Consider the following 27,757-nt stretch of genomic DNA (forward strand, 5'->3'; position numbering starts at 1 on the left):
GATGAATTGTCACTTTTAGGTTTTCTACCCAGTTACCAAAAAAATAAACATTTGGAATAGTATGCGCTGTGGCAAGCACACGGTTTGCATGTGTTACTTCGAAGGCAAAAAAAATCTAAAATACAAGAAAACACAAAAACCTACATTCAACCAGTGTGGGGTATGGCCCATGACTCTCTGAGGTGGTAGGTACCTCCAGGTACCGCCTCCATGCCAGGGCGCCCTGAATTTATGTTTATTAACAGCTCCTCCACCGGGGTCAAGACAATTTGAGGGCCAGATCCAGTGTGCCGACTGTCGGCCTTTTCACGATTTGCTTAAAAAAATGGCTTATTTAAATTTATACCAATACGATGGTGGGAAAAGCTTACCAGTTTGTATGTTTTTTATACTTCATTTTTATACTTGATCCTCTGACCGCTTGGAAGCAATCGGAGTACATATTGTTTTAGAAGAAAGGGGTTATGTGGTAGGATCTTTAAGAATGCTTAACTGGGATATTTATATATTCATGGCTCAAATATTAAGGATCATGCTTTTGACGTGTAACTAACGCATTTACGCGGTCAGCGATCCGCTGCCAGGCTTTGGTTCTCCGGGTTCCAGAGGTTTTAGCGTTCCCTTTTCTTGTGATAATGTCCTTCTCCTCATCATAGCTCTCCGGGAGAACCTGGAGTTCCATTTCATTGAAATAAGCGGCCCGTTTCGCCATATCGATCAGGGTTTCCATGATCCATACATCACGTCTTTTTAAGTTTGGCGTGGACGCGCACAACCCTGTGTTAACCAACCCCGAGTTCATTGAACTAATGCATAACTGCTGCTGTGGAACCGAAAACTCTGGGTTGGTCGGCACAGAATCAATCAACCTAGAGTTCAGCGTTAACTCAGTGTTTGTTAAACCTCCGTTCGTGGAACACCCCTCTGGTGATTGCTGTTACTCAGTAATTAAATCACCCTATCTTGGAACTGCTTGGTGTGTTGTGTCATTTATTCTGTTCAACTTGGTGACGTGGAAACCCCACACCCACAGCCCTGCTCCAATATACACAAACACAATGTTGGCGGGCCGTACGTAAACACACACACACACACACACACACACACACACGTATCCATATACACACACAAACGTATAAGTATATACACATACAGTGTTGAGGTACGTATGTAAACACACACACACGTAAACACATACAAACACACACAGATCATGTGAAGGTATCCGTTAATGTATACAAATGTATTTGTGTATGTAACCAAACATACACACGCATATGTAGCCGAGCTAAATTTAATTTGATTTTGTTTTATTTTTTTATCATTGTTCATACCTTTTTTATTGTGAACTCCACCAAATATTGGTTCCTAAGTAAGTTGATTTCGTTGTTCCGTATGGCATGCCTTTTGTTTCCCTGGGGAGTGGTTTGGCGTTGCACCTGTGTGCAGTGTTGCCAGATTGGGCGGGTTCCCGCCCAATTGGGCTACTTTAGATTTCATCTCGCGGGGAAAAAATGCATTGGGCGGGTATATACATTTTGGGCTGCTTTTGCCAATATCTGGCGGTTTTTTACTAATGTGAAAACAGCACACCAAACTGTTATTTTATGGTTTAAAAACGGTACAAATACAAAACTCAGTAGGCCTATACTTCAATATACTTCACGTCGTGATGTCACATCAACAAACCGCTGTGCGCCGACGCAGAAGTCTGAGGCAAAAGCCCGCTCTCTCTCAACTCTGTTAGCGAAATAAGCATCATGCCGAAGTGGGGGAAATATAAAAAACTTTATAGAAAGGAATGGGAGACCGACCCTGAATTAAAATCGTGGATCGCGCCTGCCCCAGCAGATGACAGCAAAGCTCGTTGCAGGTAGGCTATTGTAACGTTGAATTAAGAGCCCACCTCACCGGCAGTGTGTCTGCTTATAGGTCGGAATGAAGCGGCCACCGATCATTGACAGGATGGATACTTTATTCTACCGGACTCGTTCGCTTCTTCACTAGACACACACGCTACCGCTCACTCTCCTCGCTCGTCCACTCACTCGCTGACGTCACTCACACACACACCTTTCTCGCGCACACACATACGCTATTAGGACTAACGCAAAGGCAGGTGGTTGATGTTACTGCTGTTAATTCTTGGGCCTGGCACTGGGATACAGGAAGTGCATTTTTCCACATTTTCTGTGACATGCACGGTCTGTGATAATAAAATAGAACTTGCCATTTGGGCTTAATTGTTTAATACCGTAGCGTTACCGCATAATCAGAAGGACGAGTCGATATGGTAAAATCCCCAGGGATGTTTATTATTACTCCTCAACCGGACGGAGCATAAAACATTGCAGCCATTAGAAGTAACTCTTGGCGCATATAACACTAGAACCACAACATGCATTTAATGTTTATTCAACGTTTTCCTGTGAAAAACGTTATTGGGCGGTTTTTTTGTGAAGTGGGCGGGTTTTGGAACGTGATTGGGCGGATTTAGCTCAACCAAATCTGGCAACACTGCCTGTGTGTCTAGCGTCAGTGAGCGCTGATGCACGGAGCTGGTGAGTTCCGTTTGTGTCTCTCTCCGTTAGATTTTTATGTTAACCCCTTGTTTGTTGCCCTTGAACGGCTGTGGTGGTTCACACTGCTTTGAGACGTGCTTTTAGGCACGCGGGAGAAACTCTGGTGCGTAGACAATTTAATTGAACTGTTGGAAGGGTGGATTTTGATTAACTCGTTAACTAGCTTGAGCCGGTGGTAGCTTCGTTTTTTCCCGCCTTGATATTTCAAATGCGGTTGTTTTATCCGGTATGTGTGGTCAATTGTTTGCTTCCTTTGTTTTGTAGAGTGGAGAGTGATATCCCGGATTGTGTGTGACGCCCGTGTTGTTTTGTTTCCTTTTGGAAAGGTATGCCTGTTATGTGTCTTTGTTTATGGTAAAATATGTAAAATGAGTGTGAGGAAAATGACAATTCTCTATTATATTTTATTTCCTTTATTAGCGTATATATTTAATATACTGTCTTTTTTTATTTAATTAATTTATTTGAGATCATTTTAAGCTTTGTTTACATTTTTATAATTTAATTTATTCCCTGCATGTATTCATTGAAAGTCACAGGATATATTAAGCTAGCGTGAGTGAGCGCTGATGCACGGAGCTGAGTGGAGAGTGATATCCCGGATTGTGTGTGACGCCCGTGTTGTTTTGTCTCCTTTTGGAAAGAATAAACCGCCAGTACTCGACTCCTGTGTGCGCCTCACTCAAAGATACAAGACACAACGCAGAAAGACATCGGTTACACATACATGTACACAAACATTCACACGCATACATATACACAAACATACACACACATACAAATGTAGATACATAGGCATGTTGCAATAACTTAAAAATACATTTACACACATGCATATATGCAAAGATAGATAAACAAATATATACACATATACACACATTATCGCTCCATGTCTTTAAGAAATATATCAATGTATTAAAGAGAGTTTGTAAAGTTGACTGAACATATTGCTAATGGCCAGTGGTGGGCAGAGTAGCTAAAAAATGTACTCAAGTAAAAGTACTGTTACTTTTACTCGTAAAAATAATTACTCAAGTATAAGAGTAAAAAAGTATGCAGTGAAAAGACTACTCAAGTACTCAAGAGTACAAGTACTGAGTTTCTCCGATTTATTTTTTAAATAAACAGAGCAACACAAACGGTACAAAATAGACACCAACAAAATATAAAACAGCAATGTTCAAATAAAGATAATGTAAATAACATCCTTTTCAATAAAATAAATAAGGTCTTTAAAAATAAAATGAATAACCCTTGAACTAAAACAATAACAAATTAAATCTTTGCAAAATTAAATACATCAACCTTTAAATAGAATTAAAATAAATTCGGTTTATCCAAAATTATATTAATTAAAACCAATACACGTGTAACTGTTAACTAACATTATTAACAAAGTACATCCATGCATGAATCGTATGACAACTGGATGGCAGGGGATGCGGACAAGGAATACACCGCAGGGGAGAACATGAGAGCCCCTGCTCGCCGCATAGTAGCCTTGGTGCTTTAAGCATGGAATAAGCTGGATACGGAGTGGGTGAAAAACTATGTGTGTGTGTGTGTGTGTGTGTGTGTGTGTGTGTGTGTGTGTGTGTGTGTGTGTGTGTGTGTGTGTGTGTGTGTGTGTGTGTGTGTGTGTGTGTGTGTGTGTGTGTGTGTGTGTGTGTGTGTGTGTGTCACTCTGTTCGAGCCTGCATGAGAGTTCAATGTTGTCATTAGCTGTTACGTCTTTCTGACCAATCGCAGTTCAAGGCCGACCTGGGCTGTGCCACTACGGGAGGGGGCGCTCAGTTACTCCCCTCTAGACAAAACCGAATTGGTTGCGACGTTGACCCGGCGCCTCCCGAAACGTTAACGGGCCACAGGGAATTCTCCCAACTCTCCCGATTACCACTCTGCGTTGTGCGTGCGTGCGTGCCTGTGTGTGTGTGTGCAGGCGTTATTCAATTGCCTCTCGGCCGCTTGTACCCGCGATCTCGTCCTTTCGGTCATCACCCAACCCTCATGACCATAGGTGAGGATAGGAACGAAGATCGACCGGTAGATCGAGAGCTTTGCCTTGCGACTCAGCTCTCTTTTCGCAACAACGGTGCGGTAAAGCGAACGCAATACCGCCCCCGCTGCTCCGATTCTCCGGCCATTCTCACGCTCCATAGTACCCTCACTCGCGAACAAGACCCCGAGGTACTTGAACTCCTTCACTTGGGCTAAGGAATATTCACGTGATAGAAATAGATCTCGCATGTAATAAAAGAAAAGATCTAAAAAAAACAAAGTAACGACCGTCACGTAGCCAAATGGAACGGCGTAAAAGTACCGTTCTTTCTTCAAATATTTACTCAAGTAAAAGTATGTTGCAATAAAACTACTCCTAAAATTACAATTTATCCAAAATGTTACTCAAGTATTTGTAACGGAGTAAATGTAGCGCGTTCCTACCCACCTCTGCTAATGGCACAAGCTAGCTTCCCTTTTAATTGACAATGACTCTGAGGAATGGTCGGGGCCTCGGGCCAAATGTGGACTGCAGTGAGGGGTCGGGCCCCCAGCAGCTGGGACAGCAGCTGGGCCCTCTGGGTTTGCTCCGTGACTTGAGGCCCAGTAGTTCACTAACATCTGGACGAGTGTTTAGGAGTGCGTTCAAGTAGATGGATGAAACAGATGAGTCATGTTAGGGAGTGTAATAGACAATCTGTTTGTGTGTGTGCGTGGGTGCTAGTGTGTGTTGGTGTGTGGGTTTGTGTGTGTGTAATTGAGGAAGTAGGAGGGAAAATATGGAAGTAAATCTGTCTCATCGGATTTTGAAAATAAAAAGGCATTGAATAGCACTGAATATTTATGCATTGAAATAACGTATCTGGATTTTTTACCTCTGAATAATACACTTCTTAAACTTTCAACAAATCATTTTCACCTTTATTTTCAATGAATAAAAGATTCAACTGAAATATTTTCAACCTCCCCAAATTCAACATGCCAAATTCAGCTGCAAAATTCAATGAATGAAATTCTGTGTTAACTTTCGGGGACCCAAGGTAGAGCAATTGATCCTAGATTCTAGATTGCGTACAAGCAAGAAGAGCGAGCGGGAATAAGAGCGTCACTCGTTAGATACCCGACTCTGATGCGGGAAGGCATGCGCAAAGCAGGTTTTAGCCATGTCCAAAGGCATTGGCTGTGATGACAGTTCTTTCTTTCATTTGACACAGTAGCCTATAATAGGAAACACTCAAAGGTAAATCAAAGTAATTAAACACGGACTGTAGCTATTTATGGGGAAAGAAGCAATGTGGTGGACCATACTAAATGCCCTATCCATTGAATGGGTCTGTAAAATCCTAATAAAATAAAATAAAATGTATTTAATAACAAGGGCTGGGTTGCACCAACAAACAAATTAATCCTGGTTTAGGGTTAATCTAGGGTTAGTAAATCTAGGTTTAAACTGGTTTATAATTAATCCGAGATGCGTTGCACATCTTAGTTTTAACTTAGTTAACCTAGTTTAAACAAGGATTAAAATAGGATTAGTTTGTGTTCAGTCTGCCATGATGGATCCCGGCGAAATGTGAACAAATTGCACAATATAATCCACAATTTTATATCTTTTTTCTATCCTACATCGTGAAAAAAAACAACGGTTCACGAGAGAGGGCTCGTGAATATATTCACGAGCTCACTTTTTGAATAAAGTTAACCGTTAATTTACCTTAACTGTTACAGTTGACACTGACAGTGAACACAAGTAGCTACATTTATTAAGAGATGGCACGTCAACGAGGATCAAACTTTTCCACATTTGAAAAGATGTTGCTGTCGGAATTGATGGAGGACTTTGGTATTATAATTGAGGATAAAAAGACTGACAGCGTTACGCTGGAAAAAAAGGAGGAGACCTGGGTCATGTTAGCGGAGCGCTTCAATGGCTCAACTGGCATTAAGGAGGCGAGGGACAAGTCACAACTGAAAGCCTACTGGAAGAACTTAAAGGCAAAGGCAAAAAAGGATGCGGCAGAAGAGAGGAGGGGGATGTTTAAAACTGGCGGAGGACCACCACCAATGATTACGGACCCTCTATCGAAAAAAATCATTAATATGATCCCGCAGCAGATTTCCCCCCTCCCCAACCCATACGACGATGACGGCGCATTAGAGAGGAATACAGCGACAGAAAGTAAGTACCGTTAACTAGTAACCATAGCTCGTTAACTACATTTTATAACCGTTTTTATAATATTATTAATAACGTAACTTAGCAGGTTACAATAATGTGTCACCCCCTCTGTCCAAAGCCATTAATCGCAGCAATGAAAGCCTAACGTAAAAAAAACAAAACGTTAAAATAGTAACGTTTGTCTTTAGCTGTGGGTATCCTTCTATTAATTTGTTTCATGTCTTCTGTGTTTTTGTTTGTTTAGCTGAGACTTTCATTGTGCTCGACCTGATTGAGCCACTGGAGCCGGATGATGGAAACCTGAGAGAAGAAGCAGCATCACCAGTGTATGCCCCTGCTGAAAAGCGCTCTAAGCTTGGCTGTCACCGGGAACTTCTGAGATTGGAGACAGAAAGATGCATGCTTGACATCGAAAATGCCCATATAAAAAAAGAAGTCCTTTTGCTTCAGAAAGAGGTCCAATCGCTTCAGAAGCAAAAGCTACTCGACATATGCGAGCCGCAACTATAATTTGTAATTAATGAAGTAGCCTAGTAATTAAGTAGTGAATGAATTCTGAAACTGTGATATCATTAACGTATTTATTTTTGAATAAGCAATTGCCTTCCCCCCTGTATTGTGTTATATTTGTATGATAAAATGTTTCTTTCAATTCAATTGCCAGTCTCCTTGTCTTGATTTTCTGGTGAGTTCTTCTGGAGGAGAAAGTAAGAAGCATATAAATTCGTAAGTATGGGTTAAGGTAATCTAATGTAGAAGTGCCCTTAGTATCCATCAACATATACAATTATGTCAATACTGACCTGAATTATGCTGCAAAGTGATTTTCAATCAGTGTTCTCCTGACAGCATTGCCATTTGGGTTTGCAGCATTCTGCACTTGAGCATCTTCCAGGTCGTTCTGAAGTGGGTCCTCATCCACCTCTGGTAGCTCGTCTCCTACTCTCTTCCCAAAGTTATACAGCACAGCTACTGCAACGATGACGGCCAGGGTAGTGTCCACTTTTGTGCGGAGTCCTCTTTTATACATGGAAATCTCCGCTTCCACACACCAAATACTCTCTCTATTATTCCTCTGGTTTGAATGTGGGAGTAATTGTAATTTTTCTCTGCCTGGGTCTGAGGGTTCAAAAGAGGTGTCATCAGGTAGGGGCGACATGCATAGCCATTGTCACCCGCTAGGTGTCCATGGATGTCCCCTTCTTCCAGCAGCGCACAAAGTTGACTGTTGTCGAAGATACGGCTGTCATGTGTGGATCCTGGCCATCTCGCAACAACGTTTATGATCCTGGCCTGGTCATCGCACACAACCTGGACATTAATCGAGCAGTAGCCCTTTCGATTGCGAAACAGTTCCCCATTCTCACCACCTGGATTGGTAATGGGAACGTGGGTGCAGTCAATAGCACCAATTAGTCCCGGAAAACCTGCTCTCCGATAGAATCCAGCTGTTGTCTCTCTCCTCGGTTCAAAACGTATATACTGACCCTTCAATCTGGCAATTGCCTTCTACACTCTTCTGACAATCCTGCAGACTGTGGATTTATGAACTCCAAAAAGATCCCCGTCAACCAACTGAAAACAGCCGGTAGCGTAAAATCACAATGCTATTAAAAGCTGTTGAAGTGGTGGCACAGCAAAGTTCCTCTCACTTTGATGCTTGATAGCTGGTCCAACCTTCCCATTGAGGCATATGACATTCTTTGGTGAATCTATATCGTTGTGAAAACTCGCTATTTTCATAAAATTCCATTGGGTTTAATCTATCTCTAATTTTCCTGTGAGGAACTCTTTCCTCTAACGCCATCCAGCGAAGATATGCAGCCATGTTCTCAAGAAAACAGCGATAAACCTAACATAAACCTCCTCCAGAGGTGGTTTAAATATAACTGTTAAACCAGGATTAAACTAGGTTTGAAATTGCTGGTGCAACGGATTTAAATTTAATCTCAGTTTAAATTGAGTTTAAACTGAGATTACCAAAGGGTTAAATATAACCAGGATTAATATTAAACTATGTTTAAACCAGGTTAGAGTTTGGTGCAACACGGTTAACAGTTAAACCTTGAATTAATCCAGTTTAAGAGTTAATCCATGTTGGTGCAACCCAGCCAAGGTGTTTTTGTTATAATGCACACCGTTTTAGTTTTTTTACTGCAGTATGAAATAAACAAACTAATGTCTGTATGTTAAGTGTGTGACTGTAGTGATTTTGCTGGATTTGCAAGCAGCATAAGGGTAATTGTAGTGGTATAAGAGCCCAATTTATTAGGGCACCAATATGGGGCGATGTGAGGACCCTTTGGCAAAGTTTGGTGTGATGCTGGGGCGATCTGAAGCCCGCTGCCCACTGTGGAATGAGAGTGCAGAGCCGACAGTATTGCGCACTGAGTGGCAACTGAAGCGGCAGTAGCCTGTAGCTCCAGTGGAAGCACGGTGTGCTTCGGGAACAAGCTCCCGATAGAAACCTCATTTTAAATTGTCATCCTCATATCTGTATCATGCCACTAGGGGCGCTATACTGCCGGCTCTGCGCGCTTGTTGCGCTCTCGTTATATCACCACAGATGCATATCAACCGTGCTCCAGCCACTTAACGTGAGTCCGATGTCACAAAACGAATACCCCCAATGTATTAGTTTTGTGTCCATGTTTCCGCACGTGAACGACTTCATGCCTGTCTACGGCATGGTCGCAGAATTTGGTGTAACACCCGATCTCTCTTAGCTTGACCGCGATCTAGCATCTAGGCTCTTCATTGGGTCCCCCGATGTTAACGCTGAATTTCATACATTGAATTTCGCAGCTGAATTTGGCATGTTGAATTTGGGGATGTTGAAAATATTGAAGTTGAAATTCATACATTGAATTTTGCATCTGAATTATGAAGCATATTGATTTTTTTCGTTTAATATTTTGTTTAATTCCGAAGAAAATAATTCAGATACGTTACTTCGATGTATAAATATTAAGTGCTTAAAATTCAATGGCATTGATTTTTTAATTTCTGATGAGACAGATTTACTTCCATACCTAAACCCTTACCTTCTTCTCAATGACATGTTTATAATCCTCCAAAGTTGCTTTGGATTTAAGCATCTGCAAAGTAACTAAATAGTCAGCTTTGGCAAATTTGTCAAATTCCTCCCATGTTTTTAGTGAGAACCAGATCCATCCATTACCCCCATCTGTCTCTATTAGGGATGAGTCGGTCGCGACCGATTCGTTCACAATGAACGAATCCCGAACGTGAACGACAAGAACTGGTTCCCCAAAACAAGAAGTGGTTCTTTGATTTTTTTTTTTTTACATAAACCAAAAATATGGTCACGTAAATAAAATACACAAACGAATAGAGCTTTGTCTCCCCGCGACTTATATTGATTGAGTCTACAACGTTCTCAAAGATTCAGCCAATGAGAGGTAGCAATGGTGTTGCAATGGCACCTGGGTAAACAAATGACAAGGCGGTACCGTCGAATATGCGTGCTTTCTCTGTCTGACGTATCTTGGGTCATACCATTCGACGTGGGGCCACTCGTATATCCCCCTACATTTTGTCGAAAATAGACTTGACCTCAATCTGTTTATTGGATAAACGCATTTCCAAATCCCAGGAGTCTTTGCTCCATTCTACGTCAATTTAAGAACGAACAAAGAAATTAAACTGCAGTTCGTATTTTTATTTATGACCATGAAAGTTCTGTAATGCCTGAATAATGAAGAATTAAATGTAAAGTATAATAAAATTATAAATGTAAAACCATGAATGAAATATAGAGAGTAAGCAAGTGGTATAAATATTGGTGGGACGTTCAGTTGTAATATATAGTATATCTTCTTGATTTTCAGGGGGGTTAGAACATAGAAGTCGTTTCAATTATGCTCACGGCCGTCTCGCGGGGGGGGGCAGACACCAAATGACGTAATACATTTTGCCCATCCTTAGTCTCTATACTTTAAATATAACATATATCATAGAATATATAAATATATATGGATGTATATCAGATAAATTATGCAAGAGATAGTTCTGGTTCTATCAAACCAGTCAGATATGACGCCTTGTTCACACTACATGCGTCCGTTGACGGATGGGGGCTTTTTGACATATCCATGTGTTCTTCTGGGTTGTATTACAAAGGCGATTTCATTGGACAGTGTCCTTGCGTATATTTACATTACGCAGTCTGATTGGCTGATGGATCCGTCGCTGCCTGAAAAGTTGAACATTTCTAAACTTTTTGACTCAGGCGACAGAGCCGACAGAACGGACGGACCCACAATGCATTTCGCGAGCGCCCCATGCAAAGTCAATGAGCTCCGTCGACGGTTGGAGGTAGTGTGAACAAGGCGTCAGGCTTGCTGGAGTGTAGATAACGATGGACATGCCATTCATCACTGCTTCTGATCAATCTTCAGGAACTCTGTTTCATCTCACAGTGCATTTCAAACCATTTGTGAAACAAGGACCTTGGTGTCTGGAGCGTAACAGGGAGTGATTGATCTGGTGGTCCACCAAGGCACGGTGCCAACATAAGGGGCGGCCTTTTCAGGAGCTTGTCTGCTTTTGTTTTGTTGAGAAGAGCCTCCAGTGGATCTTTTTTCTCATTCCTTCTCTGTGTTATTGTGCACTTCAGTGTGAACGTGGAGGTTCACAGGCTGCTGTGCTCGAATGGGGAAGCCCCATCCATCACGTCAGCAACCTTCCAGAACTCTGTAAGGCGTCCAGAGGCGTCCAGAGTTCCAGTGCCCAAGAGCAATAACTTTCACATTGAAAAATGAATTACGATAACGACAAGGTCTCATCTCTCAGCAACACTCTGAGACCAAGTCAGGTGAGCATCCTGCATAATTCTACAGTGACGTCATGAAGGAGGCCGGCACTCGCTGGCAGGATCTTATCGTTGTAGCTTGCGTGTTCCAGCTAGAATCAGACGCCACAGACGCCATTTTTGCGTTCCCAGAGCTTTACTCATCGTTTATCAGGCCATGTCTCCACCTGTGATGACGAGCTGCTCTTCTGATGCTAGTGATTATGCTTTATGGGTTCACGGTAAGGCCGATTATATTCAGTGAAAATGCTCTTTCGATTGTGTGTGTGTGAGTTTGTGTAGAGGTGTGGTTGTGTGGTTAGAGAGAGGTGCATGTAAGAGTGTGTTGGAGTGTATTGTGTGTACGTGTGTGAATGCAAGTGCATTGTGTGTCCTCTCCCATATGCCCCAAACGCTGATCTGTGGCACTCTACGTTAGTGTTGACCGAGCTGAAAGGGTTTGGGCCCAGGATTCGTTTTTTCCTCAAGAAAACCCAGAGGCGCTGAATAGAGCCCGCCTCCAGCTGTCAGTCAAAACACAGTGCGGGCAAAAGAGGAATCTGTGCGAGGAGGTTTGCACCGACCTGAAGCTATAAGGAAGGTTTTTAAAAGTCTTAACATACTATGTTAAAGGTGCCATGACATGCTATTTTATGGATGCTTTAATGTAGGTATTATTGGGCCACTAACACAGTATTCAAAGACGTTCCCGAAATTCAGCCGTGGTGCAGAGTTACAGCCTCATTCTGGTCATGGTTCAGAATTCATTCTGAACCATGGCTGAGATAACCCCCACTACGAGTCTCGTTGTAGAAATACCAGAGACGAGAGTCCGACGTGTTATGCGTCATAACACCAAAAGCAGAACGGTTATCCAAATAACAAGGAAGTGTACAACACTTGCGTTACAGTCCTGGAGCTCTATATATAAATAATATCATATAATACATAGATATCTATATCATATAATACATATTATCACGGCCAAAAGCTGTGTGCGCCTCCTGACGATATTATGAATCACAAACGACTTTGTCGGGTTCTGCAACGTCTCTGGTTCTTCCACTTTCACATCAATCTGAAGTAGACTGAACCGCGTGCTGCCTGCTGCCAGCTGCCCACTGCCGGGCGGTGGTGCTTCGGGGCGCTGGTGCCTCGCGGCAACCGGCGGCATGTCGCAGTTCATGTACTTCAGGGAGTCAAAGCCAAAGTTCCTTTCCCCCAATTCCTTCTCAACCATGGCTGAGATAACCCCCACTACAGTGTTGTGGAAGTACAAGAGACGTCAAAGAACCGACAAGAAACACTTGCGTTGCAGTGTGTCTATTCACACACACACACACACATGTGGCGCTCGCACGGTCTTGTCTCATTGGCGGGCCAAAGTCTCTGGGCGGGCCAGGCAGAGTAAGGGGAGGAGCTTACTGCAGTGTGACAACATAAGAAACCACAGTAAATAGGTTAACCTAACAGCAACATAATATGTGTTACTGTACAGCAGAGACTTCTATCCAAGTTGACCGCCTGTGAATTCAGATGCAGGTCATTAAGTCATATGGTCATCACATATTGCTAAGGGAAGCCTTTAGGGTGGGGACATTGGGGATTGAAAGTGGAAAACCTTAGCAACTACAACATTACATAACACTAAAGTGACTCTTAATAATAATAAACTGTCCTCGAACAATAACATGAACCAGGAGGTCTTTAGTATCTCTTTATAAATACACCAGAGAGCATTGTGGTTAAATCCTCTCTGTACAGAGAGTCATGCTGTAAGAATGTTTGAAAGGAGCTGCATCCGCGGCTGACTCACCAACTAATCCCTCACAGAACAGTTGGACCCTTAGTGGAATAAGGGATGGACATTATTCTGTGTGTGAGGGATTGTGTGTGTGTTTGCTTGTGTGTGTGTGTGTGTTTGTGTGAGGTAAGTGTGTGCTTGTGTGCTGGTTGTGCTTGTGTGTGTGTGTCTGTATGTGTGTGTGGGTGTATGTGTGTGTGTGCATGCTTGCTTGTTTGACTGTCTGCACATGAATGTGCGAGTGCATCTGTATGTGCTGCTGTGAATGAAATATAATTTTCATGATTGTAATGGTTTTCAAAAAGTTTTCTACTGTAATTAGTCAGAATTCAGTGTTACGTGTGTGGTTGAGTATCGGCTGTATTTTAGATGGACTGCTGCAGTTCATATGAGGAGAAGCAGAGACGTACTGAAGAGATACAGAGAGGAGATCTCTCCATTCCACTACTCAGCTCTAATTAGGTGTTTCCATGTCTCAGTGCATTGAAAAAGTACAGGAAGGCACACACTCACACACACACACACAAACACACACACACACACACACACACACACACACACACACACACACACACACACACACACACACACACACACACACACACACACACACACACACACACACACACTAGATCACTGGAGAGGCTCTTCCTCAACCAGCTCAGGCCTCAAGTGCGACATGCCCTGGACCCATTACAGTTTGCCTACTGAACAAAGGTGGGTGTTCAGTAGGTTGCTGTCCTCTAGCTCCAGCACCGGGCCCTCTCACATCTGGATAAGGGTACAGTCAGGAATATGGATAAGGGGACTGGTACAGTCAGGACTATGGATAAGGGGACTGGTACAGTCAGGACTATGGATAACGGGACTGGTACAGTCAGGACTATGGATAAGGGGACTGGTACAGTCAGGACTATGGATAAGGGGACTGGTACAGTCAGGACTATGGATAAGGGGACTGGTACAGTCAGGACTATGGATAAGGGGACTGGTACAGTCAGGACTATGGATAAGGGGACTGGTACAGTCAGGACTATGGATAAGGGGACTGGTACAGTCAGGACTATGGATAAGGGGACTGGTACAGTCAGGACTATGGATAAGGGGACTGGTACAGTCAGGACTATGGCTAAGGGGACTGGTACAGTCAGGACTATGTTTCTGTACTTTTCAAGTGCATTAACACCATTCAACCCGGTCTGCTTCAGGACAAACTGGCAGACAACATTATGTCAGGCTGAAGGACATCACGTCTGACACTTTGGTCAGTAGCACATGAGCACCACAAGATACTGTACTGGCCCCTCTACTCTTCACTCTTACACCTCTGACTTCTGCTACAACTCTGAGCTGTATCATATTCAAAAGCTTGCTGATGACACGGCCATCGTTGGATGCATACGGTCTAGTGAGGAGGAGTACAGATGCCTTGTGAGGGACTTTGTCATCTGGTGCCACACAAACCACTTGAACCTGAACTCCTCGAAAACCAAAGAGCTGGTCATAGACTATGGGAAGTCCAGACCACGTCCCAGACCAGGTCAGATTGAGGGGGCTGTGGCTGGACAACAAGCTGAACTGGGCAAGCAGCACAGACCATCTGTACCGGAAAGCCCTTAGCAGACGGTACTTCCTGTACCGTCTGCGATTATTCAACATCTGCAGGAAACTCCTGTGGATGTTCTACCAGTCTGTTGTTGCAAGCATTCTTTTCTATCATGTGGTGTGCTGGGGGGGCAGCATTTTGTTTTTCTATTTGTAACAGGGTGTTTGATCATTTCCTGAGGGAACCTTCCAGAGGGATTAATAAAGTTACTATCTATCTATCTGTCTATCTATCTATCTATCTATCTATCTATCTATCTATCTATCTATCTATCTATCTATCTATCTATCTATCTATCTATCTATCTATCTATCTATCTATCTATCTATCTATCTATCTATCTATCTATCTATCTATCTATCTATCTATCTATCTATCTATCTATCTATCTATCTCACACACACACACACACACACACACACACACACACACACACACACACACACACACACACACACACACACACACACACACACACACTAACACTCAAGGTTAAGGTAACCTAAGGTATGTGAGGTGTCCATCGCTCACCTTTACCGCATGCTCCCCTCTGGATGAGGACGACACTTCGCTGCCGTAGCCTCCTGGCCAGACGGCTCACGCGCTTCAGCTCGCACACGTTGCGGTAGGAGACGCCGTCGCTTCCGCACACCGGGCTGGCGGTCCTGCAGGCGCAGACGCCGCTTGTGCCGCGTCGCCGCACGGTGGCCGACGCCTCAGTGCCGCCGCTCACCACGCACTCCATCCCGTCCGCGCATCGCGCGCCGCCGAGGTGCCCCGCGCCGCCGCACGCCTCGCCGTCGCTGGCCGCGCAGACCGGGCAGCAATCGCACTGGTCCAGCGCCTCTCCGGCGGGACAGTCCGCAGGGGTCGCGGGACAATTCTGGAGGTCGCAGGTCTCCGGACAGCCGATGACGTCACGTCTGCTGATCCGCGCCTCGACGAGCAGCGCAGGAGCGACGAGGAGAAAGTAAAGAAACATGACTCTAGACAGATGGAAAGTTGAATAAAAGTGCTTTAAAAGGTCCCCTCTAGTATATCTGTTGAATCTATATATTTATTAAACAGGAGTGAGGAGGTCAAGTGGTCCGTCAGGTCAGAGATGGTCTGCAGGCAGCAGCAGTAAAGTGCTCTGATCTGATTCAGCAGATCTCCGTTTATAAACCAACGACGCGTCGGTGGCAGGGTAAACAGGGACAGCGATTGGTAGAGGAGGAATGACGAGAGAGAGTGAGAGAGAGGGGGGAGAGAGAGACACACGCACGCTCGCACACACACACACACACACACACACACACACACACACACACACACACACACACACACACACACACACACACACATAGAGAACGCTATTTTCTGGTTCTTTGTAACATATACAATATATTATTGCAATCCCCATTATGTGTTTGTGTGTGTGTGTGTGTGTGTGTGTGTGTGTGTGTGTGTGTGTGCGTGTGTGTGTGTGTGTGTGTGTGTGTGTGTGTGTGTGTGTGTGTGTGTGTGTGTGTGTGTGTGTGTGTGTGTGTGTGTGTGGATGAGGGGCCGGTGTCGATTCCACATATTGAATCTTGTCACACTACTCCTGTGAACTAAGTAATTAATATCCCAACATCATTTGCGTCTGGGCCTCGGCCTGTTAATCAAGCCGAAAAAGAATTCGAGAGTGGAAGCATTTTGCGAGAGGTTACTGCTCTATCTAGTTTTGTCTCCCCTCTCTCCCCTCAGCAACATCCACCAGCTGTCAGAAAGCTGAATTCCCCTCGCCCAAAACAGACTGAAAATGTTGCTATTTTACCAACCGTTCTTTTTTTTTCTTTTTGCACTATTACTATTACCATTTGCACTATTACCATTACAATATATCTTACAGAACTTTTGCTGCCATTATTGACTGCCTTTTTTGCACTACCACAACTCAAATTACCTTATAAAGAAACGTATGCTGCTGCTCTTAGATTTCATTATTTTATTGTCTATCTTTTTAATATTAGTTATATTCTTATCTCTTGTGCACTTCAATGTTTTCTTTTAGTGTTGTCTTATCTGTTGTTTACTTTTAGTGTTGTCTCATCTGTTCTGCATGTGAACTTTACCTGTTCACCGTGGGATAGTGAGAAAAGTCTTCTCAATTGCTTTGTATGTCTACATGTGAAGTAGTTGACATTAAAGCTGACTTTGACTTTGATTTTTAGAGAACCCTTCATAGGAAGTAATTACATACATTCATACCTAACATCTCCATTTCTCAGCTTGGCCCGTCTTCTGTTTTTTATATTCAACAGCATGGAGTGAACTATTGCTCCTGGCCAAAGGCCGGGTCAGGGGTCCTCAGACCCAAGGCCTCGGTGCAACCGGGTTTGGCTCTGGAGACCAAGGAAGTCCACCCAGGCCTAATTCTCCATTGAGAGGAGGAGAAGGAGGATGAGGGGGAAAAAGGAGACAGAGGAGAAGGAGGGAGAGGGGGAGTAGGAAGAGGAGGAGGAGGAGGAGGAGAAGGAGGAACAGCAAGAGGAGTAACAGGAGGATTAGGAAGAGCAGGAGGAGGAAGGATGAGGAGGAGGAGGGGGACTAGGAGGAGGAGGAGGAGGGGGAGTAAGAGGAGGAAGTCCGGCTTGTGTGACGGAGCGGTGGAGAATTGCAATAGACAGGATGGAGAGAAAGAAAAGAGAATAGAATGATCAGAACGTAAAAGAGAGAACATTTGATTGAGAGAATGCATGTGAATAGATGAAGAAGAAAGCGGATTGAGCTTAAAGTGTGTGGGGTTTTCTATGTGTTGCAGGCAGTCCCCAATCAGTCTGATGGACCAGATGCGGCTTATCCATCACACAAAATCAAAAAACCGCTGTCATGGAAAAGTGTGGCATGTGTGAAACATATCTTTGGATTGATTTGCCCCAGATTTGATTAACTCCCTCTGTGTTGCTCTATCTCTCTCTCTCCTCATCTGCTCAAGGTCTCACTAACAAACTGTTTTTGTGTGTTAACCGTTACTAGCCCTATTGCTATGGAGATCGACTTGAGAGGACCTGTGGGAGAGCATGCTGTAATTGTATCGATGATATAAGACCTTTCTGAACAACTGCAGATTATAGATGAATGTGTGTGTGTGTGTGTGTTTGTGCGTGTGTGCGTGTGTGTGTGTGTGTGTGTGTGTGTGTGTTTTTGTGTGTGTTTGTGGTCAGCGATCCCTAGAAGCAATTATGTGTTTTAGGACATTGCATTACATCACTGATCCGAAGCACGCCTACGTTATTAAGCTGAATGCTAATAATTCACTGAGACAACCACCAGCCCCGTTGCACTGCGTACCACACTATCGTTACACTAGGATAGATTCTCTGAAAGCATAAGGTGGTGTAAGAGGGCTACTCTACAGCTATTTAAAAGAAGGTTGTGAATGTGACATTCATAGTCAGAGGTCCATCTGGCTGCCATCTGCATGAAACCGAACTGCAGTGATTAGGGTTCTCTGAAAGACAAGAGGGAGAAAGGAGGAAATAGATATGAAAGACACTTAAATATCGGCCTTGACATCTCCCTCCTTAAAGAATACAAATACACTTAAATATCCACATGGACATCTACCTCCTTAAAGAATACAAATACACTTAAATATCTACCTGGACATCTACCTCCTTAAAGACTACAAATACACACAAAAAAATAATAATCCAGACAATAAATCAATGATCATCAATGCTGTCATGCCCAATTTCCCTGCCCATATTAGCAGCTTGTTCATATTTGTATGTTTAAGTGGCTGGATAGTGTAGTGTCCAGAGATGGAAATTAACTTTTTGCCCTCCAGCCACTGTGGCAGGTAGATTAAAAAATCTACCAGCCACACATCTTTTTTACCAGACACTTTTTATACGCTATATTTTTTTAATATATGCGTACATTTTAAACAATATAATAGTAACAATAGATAAGAAAAGTGTTTTTCATACACATCATTTTCTCCATCAGAAGTGATTTTTACTGTAAGTAGGTTCTATCAAGGAACTGAGTTGAAATTGTCACACTCTTACCGCATATGATAAACAATACACAGATATCTGCCATGTTAAGTCATGTTTATTTCAAAGGTGTTACGATGACAAGTTTGGGGATAATTCATCTAGGTCTAGTATTTTCAATAGAAAACAAATTGACATATTAACAATAAAACAACATGCATGGTTACACTATCATAAGTCAATAGGAACATTTGTTTTTGTTATATTTACACGTGACTGCATACCAATGTGTCCACAGACATGGTAACTAACGTATGATGGTAAGCATTATTGGCCCTTAACACTAATATACAGAAAAAACACTGCCTCAAAAGGCTATTGGCTTAAGCAATACAAGTAGAGGCATATGCTTGAACTTTATACCCTGAACTTTTAAACGTTGCAAACGTGCAAAAACGTAATTACATATTTATGTGTCATACAGTCCAATGCTGAAAATGTATCTGTGGCATTCAGCAGGCCAATGCTGTGGTAAAGTGTGCAAAGTATGACCAAGTGTTTCTTTCTGTTCAATAGATAGAACTTTATCGATCCCCTTTAGGGAAAATTTGTTAATGTTTGTCCCTATAAAACAATAATGGTAAAAAAATAAATACAAAACACGACGGTAACTGAGTAAGTCAAACCGTCCAATCTGAAGGCTCTTCTTAACCACTCCCCCTACTCCCTTTGACCAATGTAAAGCGAACAGACGCAGATTCAATGTGAACATGTATGAGGCTTTAACAAAATCCCGGACGATCTTGAAATTCCGCCACACAAGTGTCTCAAAAAGAGGGCATGTCCGGGCAAAATAGGATGTCTGGTTACCCGGCGTACGGGAAAACCATTTGATTCCTACCTGTAACACTGTTAAATAGCGGCCCAAATTGGTGGGCGCTATCCTGGTCATTTCTCTGCGTGAGAAATACGAAGTGTGGCGTGTGAGCGTGTGCATGGATTGAATTGCGTGTGTCTCACGCTGAATCCGTGAGACTTGAGAGTCCTGTTACTGGTATATCATCCCGGATGTTGACAGTCGCAATTCAGCAAAAGAGGCGTAGAAGAAGAATCGGGCCGGATGTTGACAGTAATGGTGGTGGAACTGTGCAGCGCCGTATGACGAATGTATTAAATATGAAAAATTTGATCGGACCTGACTGGAAAATATTACCCGACAGTGGCGGGTGAAGTGACACAATTCACCCGCCACCATACAAATCCACCTGCAAGTGGCGTGTGGCGGGTGTTCATTTCCATCCCTGGTAGTGTCTGATTCCCACGGTCCCGGAGGTCCTCAACCTAACCTCTTAAGGCCCCCTTGAGCCAAATTGCTGACGCCCTGCTATGACACACGTCTGAATCACTGGACCCTGCAGTCACTCAGAGGGCACTATTTTAGCGGTCTGAAACGCAAGTGTGAAACACGAAACAAGTAGCTTTGAGGGCGGATCTCTGGCGCTGTTGCTATTTTACTGGCGGATGAATGACTCTTTCGCAAGACACAAATCTAAAATGGGTTGGTCTGAAGCAGCTTAATTACCGGTATGTGTGATTTGGTCGTAACATGCAATAAACCAATGAGAGTCAAAGAGTTCTATCTCCCATCTCCTTTAAGAGCCATGAGCACATTTGAACTTGACAAGTTCATATTTTGGTAACCCTTCCTTTTACAGTCCCCTAATTACTAGGTATTTACCCGGTACATGCATGGTAAATCATAGTGTATTACTGGGTATTTACCACTGGTAATAAGAAGGTAAATACAGAGGTAGTTACCCGGCAAATACATGGTAAATCAGAGTGTATTACTGGGTAATTACAACTGGTAATAAGAAGGTAAATACAGAGGAATTATCCAGTAAATTATAGTGTATTACTGTGTAATTACCACTGGTAATAAGAAGGTAAATACAGAGGAATTACAGCTGAAGCACAAAGTAAAACCTCTACTATTACCCATCACCTCAACTAAGTAGCGTGTAGTTGTAACTGTTTTAGGTTGGTAATAACTCCGATATTGTGTACTTCCTAGGAAATTAGGCAACCAATTCTTAGAAACACTTATTATACATGGTTTATGTTCTTAACAGCCGAAGTTTAATGTTGTACTATCTAGAAATTAGCATAGTACTTTCCAATAAAATACTTTTTCTTAGTTATTATTCGTAGCTACACCCATTTAGAAAGAGTTTATTCGATTTACCACTATGGAATTACTTACCTGGTAACAACCTCTGCAGGAACAGTTTTCCTCTAGTGTTATGGTACATCTTCTTAAATACTGGGTACAAAGCCGTTTGTTTCCATGGTATGACCAGGTTCTTACCATATAATTTATAATAGATACATTCCATTATCCATGCAGTCAACACAAACTTGTACCATGTACGTTCTGCGACGTTACCAAGTAAAACACACCAATTTACCCAGTAATTAAGCTGAAACTGTACTGTAAAAGGAAGCCTCGTTTGTTTCCATGGTATTACCAGGTTCTTACCATATAATTTGTAATACATTATTCCCTTTTCCATGCAGTCAACACAAACTTGTACCATGTACGTTCTGCGACGTCACCAAGTAAAACACGACAATTTACCCAGTAATTAAGCTGAAACTGTACTGTAAAAGGAAGCCTTGTTTGTTTCCATGGTATTACCAGGTTCTTACCATATCATTTGTAATACATTATTCCCTTTTCCATGCAGTCAACACAAACTTGTACCATGTACGTTCTGCGACGTTACCAAGTAAAACACGACAATTTACCCAGTAATTAAGCTGAAACTGTACTGTAAAAGGAAGCCTCGTTTGTTTTCATGGTATTACCAGGTTCTTACCATATAATTTGTAATACATTATTCCCTTTTCCATGCAGTCAACACAAACATGTACCATGTACGTTCTGTGACGTTACCAAGTAAAACACGACAATTTACCCAGTAAGTAAGCTGAAACTGTACTGTAAAAGGAAGCCTTGTTTGTTTCCATGGTATTACCAGGCTCTTACCATATAAGTTGTAACTGGTTATTCCCTTTTCCATGCAATCAACACAAACCATATATGTTCTGCAACATCGTTCACCAGTAGTTAAGCACTTTAATTGTTGTTATAAAACCCCAAACCACTGTTGATGAAAGACATATTAAAATTAAACAAAATCAAAGGCTTATCTTTCAAACAATGCATATCTCACAAACAGGCACTGAACACTGAAGAAATCGGACAAAAAAAGAGCCGTCCACATCAACTCAATTTAAATGTTACTGATGTTTTTTTCATAAAACACATGACAGTGTTATGGCAAGTGACCACAAGGAAGACTGCTTCAACCTCTACAATTTGAATAAGTGGTGAATGCCATGCAGCAATCTGCCTATGGGAGCATCTTTGTGGTCATTCGCAAACCAATGAGTCCACTCGATGAATGAGAGATGACTCTTTAGTGTCTTCTCTGTGAGGTATCCCTGCAGTCTCCACATCTGGGATTTGAAGGCTGACCAAGACCTGACCAGGTACCTCCAAATCTCCCCTTCAAGAATCAGAAGACAAGAAAATAACATTAGGACTGTCAATTAATGAACATTTCTAGAACATGTAGAACTCAAAGATTATTTGTTTATCAGTTAAGAAAGGATGCTGGTCCTCTGGCCATTGTGTTTGGTCATATTGAAAAGAGAAAAAGGCATAGCCATAAATACAGTTAATAGGACGGGAGGGGACAGGCAGTTAGCCCTTTAGCATCGAGCTAGCGGAGCTTCTGTCATTCAAATAACTCGGACATGTTGTTTAAAACCTATAACACCCAATTTATTAAAATATCCGGATTTAATCGGGCTCTCTCCCATAAGTACAGTTAATAGGACGGGAAGAGACAGGCTCTGTTACGCCTCGTGCCCACTGCACCGTCAGTCAACGGACGTGGGAAGGCGTGGCTGACGGATGGGGGAGTAGTATTTGCAGAGGCAACCGTCAGCCAATCAAATCGCTTCGCCGGGTTCTTCCCGCTTCTTCCTGCTTGTTGCGAGGCAAGAAGACCCGCTTTCCCGTATCGTCAGAGCCCGAGTCGCGTCACAGTGCTTAAATTTGCATACGCGATCTGATTGGATGAAGGAACCGTCGCTGCCGAAAAAGTTGAACATTTTTCAACTTTTTGACGGTAGCGAACGCTCCAAGTCAACGGACGGATCCACAATGCATTGCGCGACCGTCCCCATTCAAAGTCAATGGGCAACGGACAACTGACGGAGGTAGTGGGCACGGGGCGTTAGCCCCGGTTAGTGTAACAGAGTTAAAAATGTAGTGTATTATTATATATGATTCTCGCCAAAATAAAACTGCCGTGGTTAATAAGTGTTAATGGGAGCCACCCGTGGCCATATGGTGTACTGCAGATCTGCCGTGTTTAGTTCTGGGCTGCGTGGAAATCTACTGCGTTCCTACTAGATCAGAAAAGCCGTTGCTTTTGATCTGGTAGGTTCGCTATGTAAAGCACTGTACTCAATATCAGTTTTCTTAAAGTGAATTCATGTTTTAGTTGATAACTTCGATGTATCCCATGTGTTATGTTATTTTCCATTCACTGTTACGATCGTACTGTAGTTTACATGTTTTAGAGAAAGTTTATTAATACTTTTCTTATGACCTTGGGTTTTACATGCTAAGGCTAACATGACTAGCCGTAAACTCCGCTAGCCACGTTCATACATTGAAAGTAATATTACTCTCTTTCTTGCTTGTGCAGATGCTGTATATGTACCCCGATTTCTGATGGCAATGATTTGATTTATTTTCCAAAGGTATGTGGCTCCATAATGTAAATAGGTTTTTATAAAGTGCTGTAACTGCACTTGGACTATAGTTATGCCCATTCATGGGAAGTTAAATGTTTTGTATGTATTTTCTATTACTACTCGATCAGAAAAGCCGTTGCTTTTGATCTGATGCTGTATATGTACCCCGATTTCTGATGGCAATGATTTGATTTATTTTCCAAAGGAAAATAAAGGAAAGAAAATTCAACAGTTCCGCCTCCGTCTCCCTGATGCTTGACCATCGTTACATTAGCGCAATGCTAAAGAGCAGCTCTACCGGAGCATGCCACCTCAACAGGTGCAAGTTAGCCTCCGGTTTGATATTCGCCGGATATTCGGTTTACCACCCAATCGGATTCATCAACATAAGTGCAATACATTACGGGCTTAGTATGTTGAGGACGGTTTAGGACACCGTATCGCGAAAAATCACAAACACATGTTGTCGCCATCGATGTCTGTGCAACAACGTCATTTACGTTCTCTGGCTGCTACCTGTTTTAGGGACCGTCAACAAGTTACACTCACCGACTGGTGGCAGAGACGTTACCAATGGAATTGTTTCTGGAAATAAATCATATAAAATAACATAAAAATCGCTAAAAAATACATTTTGTCACCTGATTGTAGTAGTAGTTGCCAATGGTGGGCTGCTACTTACTGCAGGTAACTTTGCTAATATATTGCATTATTGTTAAACGGGATGCAATTAATAATTTCAAATATAGTTTGGTCGATTTTTGTCAAATATTAAACTATTAACTGCATTATGATTAACTATATTGCAATATATTTGTGTGATTAATTTCCTGAAACAATTCCATGGTAACGTCTCTGCCAACAGTCGGTGAGTGTAATTTGTTGACGGTCCCTAAAACAGGTAGCAGCCAGAACGTAAATGACGTTGTTGCACAGACATTGATGGCGACAACATGTGTTTGTGATTTTTCGCGATACGGTGTCCTAAACCGTCCTCAACATTGTAAGCCCGTAATGTATTGCACGTATGTTGATGAATCCGATTGGGTGGTCAACCGAATATCCGGCAGATATCAAACCGGAGGCTAACTTGCACCTGTTGAGGTGGCATGCTCCGGTAGAGCTGCTCCTTAGCATCGCGCTAACCGGGGCTAAGAGAGCCTGTCTCTTCCCGTCCTATTAACTGTACTTATGGGAGAGAGCCCGATTAAATCCGGATATTTTAATAAATTGGGTGTTACAGGTTTTAAACAACATGTCCCGAGTTATTTGAATGACAGAAGCTCCGCTAGCTCGATGCTAAAGGGCTAACCGGAGCTAACAGCCTGTCCCCTCCCGTCCTATTAACTGTATTTATGGCTATGCCTTTTTCTCTTTTCAATATGACCAAACACAATGGCCAGAGGACCAGCATCCTTTCTTAACTTATAAACAAAATAATCTTTGAGTTCTACATGTTCTAGAAATGTTCTTTAATTGACAGTCCTAATGTTTATTTTCTTGTCTTCTGATTCTTGAAGGGGAGATTTGGAGGTACCTGGTCAGGTCTTGGTCAGCCTTCAAATCCCAGATGTGGAGACTGCAGGGATACCTCACAGAGAAGACACTAAAGAGTCATCCCTCATTCATCGAGTGGACTCATTGGTTTGCGAATGACCACAAAGATGCTCCCATAGGCAGATTGCTGCATGGCATTCACCACTTATTCAAATTGTAGAGGTTGAAGCAGTCTTCCTTGTTGTCACTTGCCATAACACTGTCATGTGTTTTATGAAAACACCATCAGTAACATTTAAATTTAGTTGATGTGGACAGCTCTTTTGTCCTATTTCTTCAGTGTTCAGTGCCTGTTTGTGAGATATGCATTGTTTGAAAGATAAGCCTTTGATTTTGTTTAATTTTAATATGTCTTTCATCAACAGTGGTTTGGGGTTTTATAACAACAATTAAAGTGCTTAACTACTGGTGAACGATGTTGCAGAACATATATGGTTTGTGTTGATTGCATATTGATTGTATATGTACCCCGATTTCTGATGGCAATGATTTGATTTATTTTCCAAAGGTATGTGGCTCCATAATGTAAATAGGTTTTTATAAAGTGCTGTAACTGCACTTGGACTATAGTTATGCCCATTCATGGGAAGTTAAATGTTTTGTATGTATTTTCTATTACTACTCGATCAGAAAAGCCGTTGCTTTTGATCTGATGCTGTATATGTACCCCGATTTCTGATGGCAATGATTTGATTTATTTTCCAAAGGAAAATAAAGGAAAGAAAATTCCATGGAAAAGGGAATAACCAGTTACAACTTATATGGTAAGAGCCTGGTAATACCATGGAAACAAACGAGGCTTCCTTTTATAGTACAGTTTCAGCTTACTTACCGGGTAAATTGTTGTGTTTTACTTGGTAACGTCGCAGAACGTACATGGTACAAGTTTGTGTTGACTGCATGGAAAATTGAATAATGTATTACAAATTATATGGTAAGAACCTGGTAATACCATGGAAACAAACAAGGCTTCCTTTTACAGTACAGTTTCAGCTTAATTACTGGGTAAATTGTCGTGTTTTACTTGGTAACGTCGCAGAACGTACATGGTACAAGTTTGTGTTGACTGCATGGAAAAGGGAATAATGTATTACAAATTATATGGTAAGAACCTGGTAATACCATGGAAACAAACGAGGCTTCCTTTTACAGTACAGTTTCAGCTTAATTACTGGGTAAATTGTCGTGTTTTACTTGGTAACGTCGCAGAACGTACATGGTACAAGTTTGTGTTGACTGCATGGAAAAGGGAATAATGTATTACAAATTATATGGTAAGAACCTGGTAATACCATGGAAACAAACAAGGCTTCCTTTTACAGTACAGTTTCAGCTTAATTACTGGGTAAATTGGTGTGTTTTACTTGGTAACGTCGCAGAACGTACATGGTACAAGTTTGTGTTGACTGCATGGATAATGGAATGTATCTATTATAAATTATATGGTAAGAACCTGGTAATACCATGGAAACAAACGGCTTCGTACCCAGCATTTAAGAAGATGTACCATGACACTAGAGGAAAACTTCCTGCAGAAGTTGTTACCAGGTAAGTAATTCCATAGTGGTAAATTTAATAAACCCTTTCTAAATGGGTGTAGCTATGAATAATAACTAAGAAAAAGTATTTTATTGGAAAGTACTATGCTAATTTCTAGATAGTACATCATTAAATTTGGGCTGTTACCAACATAAACCTTGGATAATAGGTGTTTCTAAGAATTGGTTGCCTAATTTCCTAGGAAGTACACATTATCTAAGTTATTACCAACCTAAAACATTTACAACTACACACTACTTAGTTGAGTTGATGGGTAATAGTGGAGGTTTTACTTGGTACATCAGCTGTAATTCCTCTGTATTTACCTTATTACCAGTGGTAATTACACAGTAATACACTATAATTTACTGGATAATTCCTCTGTATTTACCTTCTTATTACCAGTGGTAATTACCCAGTAATACACTATGATTTACCATGTATTTACCGAGTAACTACCTCTGTATTTACCTTCTTATTACCAGTTGTAATTACCCAGTAATACACTATAATTTACCATGTATGTACCGGGTAAATACCTAGTAATTAGGGGACTGTAAAAGGAAGGGTTACCCATATGGTAACAGCGCGTTCAGTCTCCGCTGAGACAGATGCATGACCACATGAATTTCAAAATTCAAAATGCTCAGTTTATGGCCAAATAATAGGCCTAATGCACACATGGAACAGCGTTTGCTTCTATAACTTCAGAGACACTGAGTCATTATGTATATTTCAGCAAAGAGAACTTAACACATGATATACATTATCGAAGGAGTCAGAAATCCAGGTGTGCCATAGCCTTTGTCTGCACTGACACAGCTGTCAGAACTGGAAGAGCTTTCAAGTATTTCTCCAAGGCCGCTGGCTGCTGACTGATG

At 42.1% G+C, this 27,757-nt stretch overlaps 1 protein-coding gene across 2 annotated transcripts in view; it reads right to left on the bottom strand.

Moving 5' to 3' along the window:
- LOC130371159 (serine protease HTRA1B-like) overlaps positions 1–16,122 on the bottom strand; it is a 31,129-nt gene extending 15,007 nt beyond the window's left edge. Inside the window, exon 1 of one of the 2 annotated variants that reach the window (XM_056576828.1) lies at positions 15,514–16,122. In XM_056576828.1, the coding sequence (XP_056432803.1) occupies positions 15,514–15,964 (451 nt within the window). In that variant the 5' untranslated portion in view covers positions 15,965–16,122. The remainder of the gene's footprint in view (positions 1–15,513) is intronic. The other variant, XM_056576827.1, reaches the window with a different exon arrangement.
- Between the last annotated feature and the right edge of the window lie 11,635 nt (positions 16,123–27,757).

This window comes from Gadus chalcogrammus, chromosome 18, assembly GCF_026213295.1.
Source record: "Gadus chalcogrammus isolate NIFS_2021 chromosome 18, NIFS_Gcha_1.0, whole genome shotgun sequence".
Taxonomy (NCBI): Eukaryota; Metazoa; Chordata; class Actinopteri; order Gadiformes; family Gadidae; genus Gadus; species Gadus chalcogrammus.